Source organism: Terrapene carolina, unplaced genomic scaffold (genome assembly GCF_002925995.2).
Source record: "Terrapene carolina triunguis isolate 2854851 unplaced genomic scaffold, T_m_triunguis-2.0 Scaffold310, whole genome shotgun sequence".
NCBI lineage: Eukaryota > Metazoa > Chordata > Testudines > Emydidae > Terrapene > Terrapene triunguis.
The window spans coordinates 985,529-999,430 of NW_020664661.1; the positions used below are offsets into that span (position 1 = coordinate 985,529).

Below are 13,902 nucleotides of genomic sequence, written 5' to 3' on the forward strand. Positions count from 1 at the left end.
AAAGATATCATGCCAAACCAACCAAATTTCTTCCTTTGATAGGGTTTCTGGCCTACTTGATAGGGGAGATGCAGTAGACGTGATCTAACTTGATTTTAGGATGGCTTTTGACACAGTCCCACATGATCTTCTCATAAGCAAACTAGAGAAATGTGGTCTAGATGAACTGACTATCTGGTGGATGCACAACTGTTTGAAAGACTGTACTCTATGAGTAGTAATCAATGGTTTGCTGTCAAACTGGGAGTGTGTATTTATGGGGGTCGCACAGAGGTCATTACTGGAGCCGGTACTGTTCAATATTTTCATGAATGACTTGGATAATGGAGTAGAGAATATGCTTATAAAATTTGTAGATGACACCAAGCTGAGAGGGGTTGCAAGCACATTGAAGGACAGGATTAGAATTCAAAACAACCTTGACAAATTGGAGAATTGGTCTGAAATCAACAAGATGAAATTCAGTAAAGCAAGTGCAAAATACTTCACTTACGAAGGAAAAATGAAATGCACAACTACAAAATGTGGAATAACTGGCTAGGTGGTAGTGCTGCTGAAAAGAATTTGTGGGTATTAGTGGATCACAAATTGATCACACGATCCATTGTCTACAGCCAAGCCCTAAAATACAACCGAATTTGCTCCAATCCCTCAGACAGAGACAAACACCTACAAGATCTTTATCAAGCATTCTTAAAACTACAATACCCATCTGGAGAAGTGAGGAAACAGATTGACAGAGCGAGATGGGTACCCAGAAATCACCTACTACAGGACAGGCCCAACAAGGAAAATAACAGAACACCATTGGCCATCATGTACAGCCCCCAACTAAAACCTCTCCAGCGCATTATCAGCGATCTACAACCTATCCTGGAAAACGATCCCTCACTCTCACAGACCTTGGGAGGCAGGCCAATCCTCGCTTACAGACAACCCCCCAACCTGAAGCAAATACTCACCAGCAACTACACACCACACCACAGAAACACCAACCCAGGAACCAATCCCTGTAACAAACCTCGTTGCCTACTCTGTCCCCATATCTACTCTAGCGACACCATCAGAGGACCGAACCACATCAGCCACACCATCAAAGGCTCATTCAACTGCATGTCTACTAATGTTATATATACCATCATGTGCCAGCAATGCCCCTCTGCCATGTACATTGGCCAAACCGGACAGTCCCTATGTAAAGGAATAAATGGACAAAAATCGGACATCAGGAATGGTAACATATAAAAGCCAGTAGGTGAACACTTCAATCTCCCTGGACATTCTATAACAGATTTAAAAGTAACTATTCTTGAACAAAAAAACTTCAGAAACAGACTTCAAAGAGAAACAGCAGAACTAAAATTCATTTGCAAATTTAATACCATTAATTTGGGCTTCAATAGGGACTGGGAGTGGCTGGCTCATTACAAAAGCAGCTTTGCCTCTCCTGGAATTGACACCTCCTCATCTATTATTGGGAGTGGACTACATCCACCGTGATCGAATTGGCCCTGTCAGCAATGGTTCTCCACTTGTGAAGTACTCCCTTCTCTTCATATGTCATTATACACCTCTACCTCGATATAACGCTGTCCTCGGGAGCCAAAAAATCTTACCGCGTTATAGGTGAAACCGCGTTATATTGAACTTGCTTTGATCCACCGGAGTGCGCAGCCCCGCCCCCCTGGAGCACTGCTTTACCGCGTTATGGCCGAATTTGTGTATAATGCCTGCATCTGTAATTTTTACTCCATGCATCTGAAGAAGTGAGGTTTTTTACTTACGAAAGCTTATGCCCAAATAAATCTGTTAGTCTTTAAGGTGCCACCGGACTCCTGGTTGTTTTCACAAATTGAATGTGAGTCAACAATGTGATACAGTTGCAAAAAAAGCTAATATCATTCTGGGGTGTATTAACAGGAGTATCACTTTGCCCAGCACGGGTGAGGTCTCAGCTGGAGTACTGTGTCCAGTTCTGGGCACCACATGTTAAGAAAGATGTGGACAAATGGGGGGGGGGGAGGGAGGAGGGGCACAGGAGAGCAACAAAAATGATCAAAGGTTTAGAAAACATGTCCTATGAGGAAAGGTCACAAAAACTGGGCATGTTTTGTCTTAAAAAACAGCTACGTTAAGGGCTGTTATAAAGAGGACTGTGATCAATTGTTCTCCACGTCCACTGAAGGTAGGCAAGAAGTAATGGGCTTAATCTGCAGCAAAGGAGATTTATTTCCTAACTCTCAGGGTAGTTAAACTCTGGAATAGGCTTCCAAGGGACGCTGTGGAATCCCCGTCATTGGACGTTTTTAAAAACAGGTTGGCGGAATTGAGTGGTCTACTTTTACTTGGTCCTGCCTCAGCGCAGGGGGCTGTACTTGATGACTTCTCGAAGTCCTTTCCAGTCCTACATTTCTATGATTCTATGGTAACATTTTGGGGATTTTCCCCCCTTTTCCTTCCTCTCTTTCTCTACCCCTTTGCCCCTCCCCCTACATCTATACTGGTATAAATACATTTACACCAGTATAACTGTGTCCACTTTAGGGGTTTTACTGCTATGACTGTATCAGTTAAAAAAAATCACACCTCCAACTAACATAGTTATACTGGTATAGAAAGTGTGTGTCAACCAGAATGTATCCTGTGTCCATCACTGAACTATCTGAGCACCTCCCAGTCCTGCATTCAGCGGCATGACTGCCATGTGTATGTGTGGTATGTTTCTATTTTATCTCCTCCCTTTTCCAGAGAGAAAATTGCCCTTTTTTTTTTTTAAGTTAATTGCTTCTCTGCTCTGTATGGTTAACAGAGGCAGATCAAAGCAGTGCAGCTGGCACATGAAGGAGAAGTTTTTTGGATTTGTTTATGATTACTTTTCTGGTTCTTAGAATAGCAGGAATTCATCCCACAGTCTTGGACGTATTGGCTAGAAAGCTCTGTCTCCTGCACTGATAAATTTTGTGCTTGCAGTAGGAAGTTTCATTAAGCCATCAGTTATTGAAACAAACTATCAATAAGCAACTACTAAGCAATTTGAGAAAACTCAGAAATCCAAAGTTAAAGTTACACAAAACTTTAAATTATTATAGGTGAGGGTTGAACTTGCAACACAAAGACATATTTGAATGCAAAGAAACGCACAATTAAAATGACCCCATACTGTTATCTCTATCCTTGTAGCTTCAACCAGTCTTTCCTCTTCCCCCTCTTTACTGCTGGGAAGGGTTCCAAAAAAGAAAATAAAACTCTCTTGTGACTCTGCTTGAACCAGAGGCTGGTTGAGAGGCTGATGAATGGCAGAAATCACAGATGTGTTGCATTATAAAAATGGTGAGTTGTTTTCTTCATGCCAAAAACATCATGTGATTACTTGATATTCCCTTCCCTTCCCTATAGCAGTCAGACCCACTCACTGCACAGAGAGGGGGAAGTAGTCAATCATTCATTTGAAACCACTGGAATTACATCAGACACTCAGATGAATGGATTTATATTTTAGAATAAAATATTTTTATTAAAAATGGCCTCTCCCGGACTCACTGTAACTCAAAGAGGGAGCTGGGAGCTTCCCAGGGACCCTGGAGTTTGCAGACACATAAGGTAAGGGAAGAATTTTTGTTTTGTCCTTTGATTCGGGTGACCAGATGTCCCAATTTTATAGGGACAGTCCTGATATTTGGGGTTTTTTCTTATATAGATATCTATTACCCCCACCCCCTGTCCCGATTTTTAACCCTTGCTATCTGGTCACCCTACCTTTGATCTGTATTTAAAGTGTGAGTCTTTCCTCTGTGCATGTGTGGGTGTGTCCAGAGCATGTGTCAGTTTTTTACATTTAGGAGGTGACATGTCATAGTGGTCTGAGCATAGGACTAAGGAGCAAGGATCTCCTGCCAGTACTTGTTCCTGCTCCGGATGATTACCAGCTATCACGGGGAGGGTATATTTACCAAGTGCTTCACAAAGTGTAGGCCTCGGTCTGGGGCGGTGGTGAGGCGACACATCTCAGCAGCAGTGACTGCACTCGACCACCATGGAAGGGGTGTCCAGTAACACCAGGTAGAAGAGTGGGACTGCAGCTGTTACTCTAGACCCCAAACCGTATAATGGCTGCCAGATGTAGCCCAGGCCACAGGATAGAGGTTCATTTACTGACCCCAAACTCCTCATTTTGACTGCATAGAGCCCAGTGACTTGAGATTTGTGATCACTGGACCTCTTTGTGCCATCCTTGCAAAAGGGTTTCTGTGGAGAATGTGGAGAAAGCCTGTATTTATGAAAAGCAACAGAGAGTCTTAAAGACTTTAAGACTAACAGATGTATTGGAGCATAAGCTTAGGTGGGTGAATGCCCACTTCGTCGGATGACATCCTCTGATACTTGTATTTATGAAAAATGGGTGACTCAGTTTCCTCACTTACTTTTGTATTGCTACTCACTAGGTATGAAGGGGTTAATCTCTTTCCAGAGCTAGGGGGAAGTGATGAGTATCTGGGTGGGTGTCCCATGGATCTGGCTGGGATTGGTAGGAAGGGACTGTCAAGAACTGTCAACATGTGAGACACAATGGAGACCAAGAACCAGACTATTCACTGTTAATGACTGCTGGCCAAGGGAGGAGGTGGTGGTGGTGGTGGTGGTGGTGGTGGTGGGGGGGGGGGCTCTACATGTGAAAAAACCATAACTGGAACTGGAGACAAAAGGACTGAGGTGTGAGCAGACTGCATAAAAAACTGTTTCCCAGCAGATGGGGGAAGTCAATCAAGGATGACTCTGCAAGGCAGGGAGGTTGCTGCAAGCTGGCAGTTGGCCTTCCAGGCCAGAGCTTACAGTGAGGCCTGCTTAATGGAACAAGGAGAAGCTGGCAAGTTGGGTGACAGAAATATGTTCAGGCTTTGCTTTCCATTCTAGCCCAATGTCCCTAAACACCAGCTCACTAATAAATAATGGCTTGTTTTGAAAAGGGCATGCTGCGTCTCTGCAAACATCTGCAGGTTCCATTGCTCTCAAAAGGGTATATTTCCATCAGGGCTCTTTTTGACCCACTGAAGGAGCTGTGGTGAGAAACAGAGGTGTTGAAGCCAGGATCCAGTCTCAGAGTAGCAGAGCTGTGGGGCTCCTCCTTGTCAAAAGTGGAGGCTCAGGGCCTAGCAATGCTCCCTGAAAGACTGTACAAAGGTCAGAGGCATAGCACATCCCCTGAATCCATAGCAGCTTATTAATAGAGAGGGTTGCAAAATGCCAATTATTATTCAGGAAATAAATATATACACTTTCTGAAAACTTCCTGCAATTTTTTGTTTGTTTTTTCATTGAAAAAACTGTTTGATTTTTTGAAACATTTTACTTATATCTTTTTGTTGTTTGGTCAAAACCTAGTAAATTTCAATCAAGGTGAGATTTTTTGCTTCCATAAAAAACCTTTTTTGGGGGGGTAGCGGTTCAAAAAATGTGAAGTCAAAGAATTGACCAGCTTTGTTATTAATACTCCCATATCTCTCAAGGCAATTGTAAGGATTCATTAGTTAATTCTTTACAGCAACAATTATTTAAAAATATTATTACTATATTAGAGATGATGGTCATGGCTCCATCATTAAGGGTGTGTTCTCAAAAGTGCTGAAATAGGTTACATATTCTTGTGTACTTGTCCTTTCAATGTGAAACTTCACACACATGTTTTTATGTCCTTTACATTGTCTGTGTAGTTCTTGTTTGGTTCCCTTTCAAACATTGTTAATAGGAAGTGTTTGAAATTGAGGTCTTGTTGAAATTCATTCATGGTAGCTTCACTTTTTTGTGCACTTGTATTTTTAAAACAATGTTGTGTATCAACAAAATGAAACAAAACAGAGATGAATCTTGACTAGATCTGGTTCACTGCAGATTTTTTTTAAAGAATCTTTTAAGATAAAGGGTAATATTTTGTGCTGTTATTCAGCAGAGTGCCCTTGGTGGTCTGTGATACAGGACTACTTGCAGCCAGACCCACAACCTAGGGGAGTGTAGCGGGGCAGTCACCCCGCTCCAGCCCTGAAAGGGTTAAAAGCCAACCCTTGGAGAGGGCTGGGGCTGAGAGCCAATAAGAAGAGGCTGGGAGGCAGCCAATCAGGGCCAGGCTGGGCCCTATAAAAGAGCTGCTGGGCCAGAAGGCAAACAGTCTCTCTCTAGCTTTGGAGAGAGTCTCACTCGAGCCTTGGAGTGAGAAGGACCTAGCTGCCTGGGAGCTCAGGGTACCAGAAGCACAGCAGTGCTGGGGAAGGGCAAGAGGAGCTGGGGAGCTCCAGCCTGGCAACTCCCCAGGCTGAGGCCTTGTTTAAGGCCCAAGCAGGTACTGGGGTTGCAGAGGTGCAGCCCAGGGATAGGCAGAAGCAGCTGGTCCAACCCCCTTGCCAATGATGAGTGACCATTACAGACTGTAGTTTGCTCCAGAGAAAGGGGAGTAGATGACGACTGGCAGCAGGGCCGGCTCTAACTTTTTGCCGCCCCAGGCAAAAAAGAAGAGCGCCGCCCTGTCATAACCCCCCCCCAGCGCCGTGCCGCCGCACCCCCCTCCACCAGCGCCACGCCGAGCCGGGCCACCAAACCCCCGCCCCCCGAGCGTCGGGCCGGGCCGCCCAAACCCTCGGAGCGCCGTGCCGCACCGTGTCGCCGAAACATCCCCCGCGCTGCCCGGCCGAAACAAAAAAAACCTACCCTCAAGCGCTGCCTTAGCAAACAAAAACAAAAACAAAAAAACCCCACCGCGAGCACCCCCCGCCACCCCAACATTGGCCGCCCCTTCTAAGGTGCCACCCCAAGCACGTGCTTGGTCGGCTGGTGCCTGGAGCCGGCCCTGACTGGCAGTAGCCACTGAGGTAAGGTGGGCATAGGGGTTGGGGGCTTCCCTGGGAGGGGAGACCCAGAGCGTGGGGACTGCTGTGGGTAGAACCCCAAGGTAAAGGGCACCGGGGCCTGGGAGGGACACGGGGCCGGAGGCAGGCGAGACACCAGCCAGCAGGACATGCTCTGAGTGCTTGAAAAGAGCTAATTCCCGGACTGACCAGCAGGAGGTGTCACACTGGTGAGTGCTCGACTTGCTACAGGGCATCTTGGAGTTAACACCCTGTGGAGATGCATGGGGCAGTTCACACCTTCCAAACCTAAGGTCTCAGGTTTTCTGCAGGCTCCGGCAGACATCATTGTATTAGTTATGATTGGTTCTCTGTTCTCCATACCATGATTAGTGTCCCCTATGGGACACTAAGGGTATGTCTACACCCAGCCGCTAGTTCGGCGGCTGGCAATCGAAGTTCTGGGTTCGACTTATCGCGTCTTGTCTGGACGCGATAAGTCGAACCAGGAAGTGCTAGCCGTCGACTGCGGTACTCCTGCTCAGCGAGAGGAGTACCGCGGAGTCGACGGGGGAGCCTGCCTGCTGCGTGTGGACCGAGGTAAGTTCGAACTAAGGTACTTCGAACTTCAGCTACGTTATTCACGTAGCTGAAGTTGCGTACCTTAGTTCGATTTGGGGGTTTAGTGTAGACCAAGCCTAAGAGCCTCTCGCTGTCAAATGGCAAAGGGCTCACTGCTCTGTAAATACAGCTGTTACCAGGCCTGACAAACTCACTATGCCTAACCCACTGTTGACATAATACTTATCCACAAAGTATCTTGTGAGGTACCATATGAAAAATGGTTACCCTCTGGTCAATGATATTAGTACTTGGCATATGTACGGTTAGCGTGTAAAGAGTTATGTATATGTGCTGGAAATATGTTCCTAAAATATATTCAGACCGAGCAATTTGAATAGAGCGGATAAACAGGTTCGTCTCAGACAAAGGCATGTGAATTTACCACTCTGCCTGAGTCAAGTTTTTAGGTCAGATACACTGAAGATACATTTGTATCTAAGGTAAACAAAGTGATCAAACCCACAGAAAGAGCTAATTAACAAGAGGACAAAAAGGGGACATGACGTCTGCTCCCTGAGGAACAAGTAGCAGGGGAGAAGAACTTTGGCTGTGGTTACTTTAAAAAAATGCATTTCAAAGGCTTTCTGAACTCTAAGCAAAGGGGAAAAGATATTGTGGCTCCATCTCTGAAGGGACAAAGAGGCCAGTGCCCTTGCAACCTGTTAAAAGCGGGTCCCCCAGTCATGAGGGCTGAGGACTCTGAGAACTGACTGTGAATGAGAAATTGCGTGAGACCAGGATTGTGATCTGTTCAGTTCAAGACACTGGAAAGTGGGTTTTCTTTGTAGCCATTTCCTGGTTCTATTATCCTTGTTCACTATGGCTTAAATCTCAGTTCCTTATCGTAAAATCAAAAACTAATTTATTAATAAACTCACCTCAGTGCCGTGTATTGAAGTAAAGTGTGGATCCTCAGCTAAACTAACCGGCTGGGTGTGCCCTGGCTCTTTGGAAGTGGTGGTCTTGGTAATTTCTGTGAATATCCAGTGATAGGGGCTGAATACTGCAGAGGAACACTTTTCCAGGCGGTTCAGGAACTCGAGTTCAGGGAATGTTACCTGCGAGGCAGGGGTAAGACTGACAGAGTCTCAAGGAGTTTGCTGGTGAGGTGGACAGACTGATGTGTCAGGAAGCTGACACAGTTTAAGCTGCAGCAAAGCTCCCTCTTGCTGAGGCAGAGGGGTAACACAGTGACTTCTGGTTCTGGGTGTCACACTCTTATTCTGATAACACCTCTTCATCTAGCTTTGGAAGGGCCCTCACCTTCCTAGCTCAAAGTCAAGCATTTCAAAGGCCACTGTGATCTCCACAGCCATAGACAATCGTCATCGGTCTAGGTGATTGAATTCTAATATACCTGTCTGCTGTTCTTTGATATAAGACAGAATCAGGGCCGGCTCCAGGCACCAGCCCACCAAGCTTGTGCTTGGGGCGGCACCTGGAGGGGGGCGGCGCAGCGCTCCGGCCGCCGGGGAGAGCGGGGCCACGGCCGGGCTCGCCGCCCTCCCCCCGGCGCTCTGGCCGCCCTCCCCCCGGGCGCCCTCCCCCCGGCCGCCGGGGGGAGAGCGGAGCCCCCGCCGGGGCTTGCCGCTCTCCTCCAAGGGCTCCGGCCCCCCCCCCCCCCGGGGGGGGGGGGGGGCGGCCGGAGGCTTTTTTGCCTGGGGCGGCAAAAAAGCTAGAGCCGGCCCTGGACAGAATGGATTCTTCTCTGTATAAATCCCTCACCTCGCTATGGAGTATGAATCACTGACAGACCCAGACTCTCTGGCCCAATGGGTGTGGTCAAGCCAGGGTAAAGCAGAACCGCCGCCTGGTTGTAACAGAATGATTGATTATTTGCAAGCAGTGTGGCTTTTAAAAAGTGAATAAATCCCTGATCCTCCACATGGTCTGGCCACAATCTTAAAGAGCAGAAACAAAAGAACAGAAATCACTCAGTCAAGTGTGAACTGAAGAAGGGCATCTAGAGGGAAAGTGCTGTTAGCTAGAGTAGTAGAGCAAGTCCAATATCAGAGCTAGCTCACTGGGACTCTGAGTTGGAAGTACCTGGGAGTACAAATAGCTTACAGTACATCTACCCCGTCCAAAGCCTGTCTGGAATACTTATCTCCTCTGCTGTCCTTTCTCCATTCTCACGTTGCATTTCCACATCTTCCCCCAGCCATTTACGCTTCATTTTCCCCCATTAGTTCTCACTGATTTTTTCTCATTCTGTCTTCCCCATACAGACTAAAAATAAGCAATCAGCAAAACACTGGTCAGTCCAGGAGACATGGCCTCAAAAACTTCAGCAGGGAGGGTGCAAGATGAAGCCGTATGTCCTATCTGCCTGGAGTACCTGACGGAGCCTGTGACTCTAGACTGTGGGCACAACTTCTGCCTCGCCTGCATCACTAAGCACAGTGAGACATGTACAGAGGGGGACTATGACCCTTTGTGCTGCCCCAGCTGCAGAGCCCAGATCCGGAGACAGAATTTCCAGCTGAACTGGCAGCTGGCAAATAGAGTAGAGCAAGTTAAACACTTACATGTTGAAGCAGAGAGAGAACAGAAAGTGAATCTATGCGCAATACACAAGGAAGAGCTGAAGTTGTTCTGTGAGGATGACAGAGAAGCCATTTGTGTGATCTGCAGAGAGTCCAAGGAACACAGAGCTCACACTGTGGTTCCCATAGAGGATTCTGCCCAGGAGGACAAGGTAGGAAACAACTAAGCTTGGCTGATTTAACCTTTTAATGATACACTTTTCCTCTCAGGAGGTGAAATTTCTCTGAGTATTTCTCAGAAACACCAGATTCTCCCAGTTTCACAGATTTCTTCTCTTGGAAGCTGGCTTCAACCATAGTTCTGAATTACGGACTGACCTCTTTTCAGCACTGCCACCCTAGACTGTCAGCACCCTACAGTTAACTACCCTCAGCAATCCCTGAGGGTGAATGGGTGGCACTTGTCCCCTAAAGATCATGATTGGCACATGGTGCTACCAGGCCGTGAATGCAAGGAATGTGCCTCCTTCAGGCAGACAGGGCATTCAGATGGAAGAGAACAACAGTATCCAACATTCTCCTGCCTTGGGCATGTACATGGGTGGTGTGTAATGGAGGCTGGGGGAGGGTAAGCCTCCCCAAACCTCATGCCGTGGGCGGGAGGGGGGCCAGTGGCAGGCAATTTGGGCCCCTTGAAAAATCTCCCCCACCACAGCCCCGGGGTTGGAGGAGCTCTTGCTCCCCGCCGCAGCTCTGGGCCTGCGGCGGGGTCACAGAGTTTTTCCAGTCTCGGGGGTGGAAAGGAGCGAGCTGGGGGGAAAGGGATCTTGGGTGGGAAAAGGTGGAGTGGGGGCAGAATGGGGGTGGGGCTGTGGGGCAAGCAGCGGAACAGGAGTGGGGCCATGGGTGGAATGAGGATGACGCCGCGGGGAAGCGATGGAATGGGGTGGGGACGTGGGCAGGGCCACAGGTGGAAAAGGCAGAATGAGGGAGGGGCTCTGGGCTCCAGCCAGGGCTTAGAGAGCTCTGCCGCAGTCTTAGGCAGGGCTGAGAGCTCGACCCCAGCTGGGGCTGAGCTCTCAGCCCCCCTCCATAGCCCCAGCTGAGCTCTCAGCCTCCGGGCGGGGCCATGGAAGGGAGGGGCCAAGCTCTCAGCCCCCCTGCCTGCCCTGGCTGGGGACACGGGGGGCTGAGAGCAGCTGGCAAGGCTTTGGCCGGAAGAGGCGGGGCCTCCACTGGAAGAGGCGGGACAGGGGGCTAGTCTCCCCAAGGGGAAGCTTCACCTGGTGCCCATCGGCATGTAGATTAATATCAGAGACCTGTGGGAAATGGCACAAGTAGAAAACACAGCAGGGAAGACGATTCATTGCATTTTACCTCCCCAAAGAAAACACTGCTAACAGATAACTTGGGGATAAAGTTGCAAACATATGGTCCTCTCCTGTCTGTTAGGGGGTCATTGGTGCTAATGGCTTGCTGACTGGGGATCTTTGAAGTATAACTAGGCTTGGCAGAATTCAGTTTTTATTATTTTGTAATTTCAGTGTTTATTTTAAAGTATTTTTCTGTTATCGATTTAAATTTTCACAGTTGTGCAAAATTATGTTTTAAGAATTTTAATTTATTTTATTAATTCCAATTTTCAAAGTTTTGGGAATGATAGAGGGATCAAACAATGAAAGTTAGACAAGAATTATTTAATGACTGTTGACATGTAGATTCAAAAATGTAAAGCATTATAACCATTCAAATAAAAATTTTCAACATCACATGTCAAAATATACGAAGTAATATTCTAAAATAAAATAAATTCTCAAGCAGCATTTTTCTTACTTTGCCTATATCTAAATGTCAATTATTATTGATGGAAATATTTTTGTATTTTTGTGTGTGTACAGTGAAATCAGTATTTACCAATACAAATCTAATCCTTCGAAACCTCTATCAACATTCAGGACAAAACTCCCTGTACTAAGAGTTAATGTGCCACACAATAACCACACTTAGAAGGTTGTTAGTGAGAATGAGTGGTTAACTCAGAGGCCTTGTCTACGCTTAAAAATTCATTCAGATTAAGGTAGGTATGTAGGATGTGGATTTAAAGTGCAATATCACAATAACTCCATGTACAGACATATGTCTTCTAGAATAAGAGTGGAATAAGCTAAACCAGAAAAAGGCACTCTTATTCCAGAATAGGAATATCCACACAGGGTGCTATTCCAATATCTATTGCACTTTAAATTCACAGCCTACATAACTCCAGATTAACTTCCCTATGTAGACAAGCCCACACAGTAAACACTTTTGAGGCTTCTTTGTGTTGTAAAAGCTGCCCAGAGTGGGTGTAAAGAAAAGGCCATGTGGCCCCGGAGAAGGAGTTTTGGGCTGTCTATACTACAGAGTTTATGCTGGCATAGCAATATCAGCATACCTATGCCAGGAAAGTCCCCTGGTGTAGGTGCAGCGTACACCAACAGAAGGAGTTTTTCTGCCAGGGTAGGAATGCCATTTCCCCAACACATTAGCTACATTGAGAGAAGCACTCCATCAGCACAGCTGTGTCTTGTACACTGTGGACTTATCGGCATAGCTGTGTTCGTTAGGGGTGTGTTTTTTTCATTCATTCCCCAGCTGACAATCTATGCGCACACAACTTTTAAGTGAGACCAAACCTGAGACTCAGGCTTTCCTTGTGTTGTTGGGATAAAATTACAGTGAGTTAAGCAATGGTTTACACTTAAAACTTATAACAGCATAGCTATGTCAGTCAGGGATGCGAAAAAACCCACTCCCTCTTGCTACCCAGGGTTTTCAGAAACCACAGCAGGGGTAACTTAACTATTTCACTCCAGGTGGTGTCAGGAATAAATCAATGAGAATGCAGCAGTTCCGTGTGATGAATCATAGAATATTAGTGTTGGAAGAGACCTCAGGAAGTCATCTAGTCCAACCCCCTGCTTGAAGCAGGACCAACACTAACTGAATCATCCCAGCCAGGGCTTTGTCAAGCCGGGCTTTAAAATCCTTTAAGGATGGAGATTCCACCACCTCCCTAGGTAACTCATTCCAGTGCTTCACCATCCTCCTAGTGAAATAATGTTTCCTAATATCCAACCTAGACCTCCCACACTGCAACATAAGACCATTGCTTCTTGTTCTGTCATCTGCCACCACTGAGAATAGCCTAGCTCCATCCTCTTTGGAACCCACCTTCAGGTAGTTGAAGGCTGCTATCAAATCCCCCCTCACTCTTCTCTTCTGCAGACTAAATAACCCCAATTCCCTCAGCCTCTCCTAGTAAGTCATGTGCCCCAGCCCCCTAATCATTTTCGTTGCCCTCTGCTGGACTCTCTCCAATTTGTCCACATCCCTTCTGTAGTGGGGGGACCAAAACTGGACACAGTACTCCAGGTGAGGCCTCACCAGTGCCAAATAGAGGGGAATAATCACTTCCCTCGATCTGCTGTCAATGCTCCTACTAATACAGCCCAATATGCCGTTGTCCTTCTTGGCAACAAGGGCACACTGTTGACTCATATCCAGCGTCTCATCCACTGTAATCTCCAGGTCCTTTTCTGCAGAACTGCTGCTTAGCCAGTCGGTCCCAGCCTGTAGCGTCACATGGGATTCTTCCTTCCTAAGTGCAGGACTCTACACTTGTCCTTGTTGAACCTCATCAGATTTCTTTTGGCCCAATCCTCCAATTTGTCTAGGTCACTCGGGACCCTATCCCTGCCTCTCCCCCCAGCTTAGTGTCATCTGCGAACTTGCTGAGGGTGTAATTCATCCCATCATCCAGATCATTAAAGATGTTGAACAAAACCGGCCCCAGGACCAACCTCTGGGGCACTCCGCTTGATACCAGCTGCCAACTAGACATCGAGCCGTTGATCACTACCCGTTGAGCCTTGTTGTCAGATGCTACCAGTGTGGTGCTTCTGCTTTCTCCTGTTGAT

At 46.9% G+C, this 13,902-nt stretch overlaps 1 protein-coding gene across 2 annotated transcripts in view; it reads left to right on the forward strand.

The window, feature by feature from the left end:
- Window positions 1-13,902, forward strand: part of LOC112114572 (E3 ubiquitin-protein ligase TRIM39-like) — a 34,341-nt gene that overhangs the window by 12,006 nt on the left and 8,433 nt on the right. For both annotated transcript variants that reach the window (XM_024211349.2, XM_024211351.2), the window contains exon 2: window positions 9,686-10,155. In XM_024211349.2, the coding sequence (XP_024067117.1) occupies window positions 9,730-10,155 (426 nt within the window). In that variant the 5' untranslated portion in view covers window positions 9,686-9,729. The remainder of the gene's footprint in view (window positions 1-9,685; window positions 10,156-13,902) is intronic.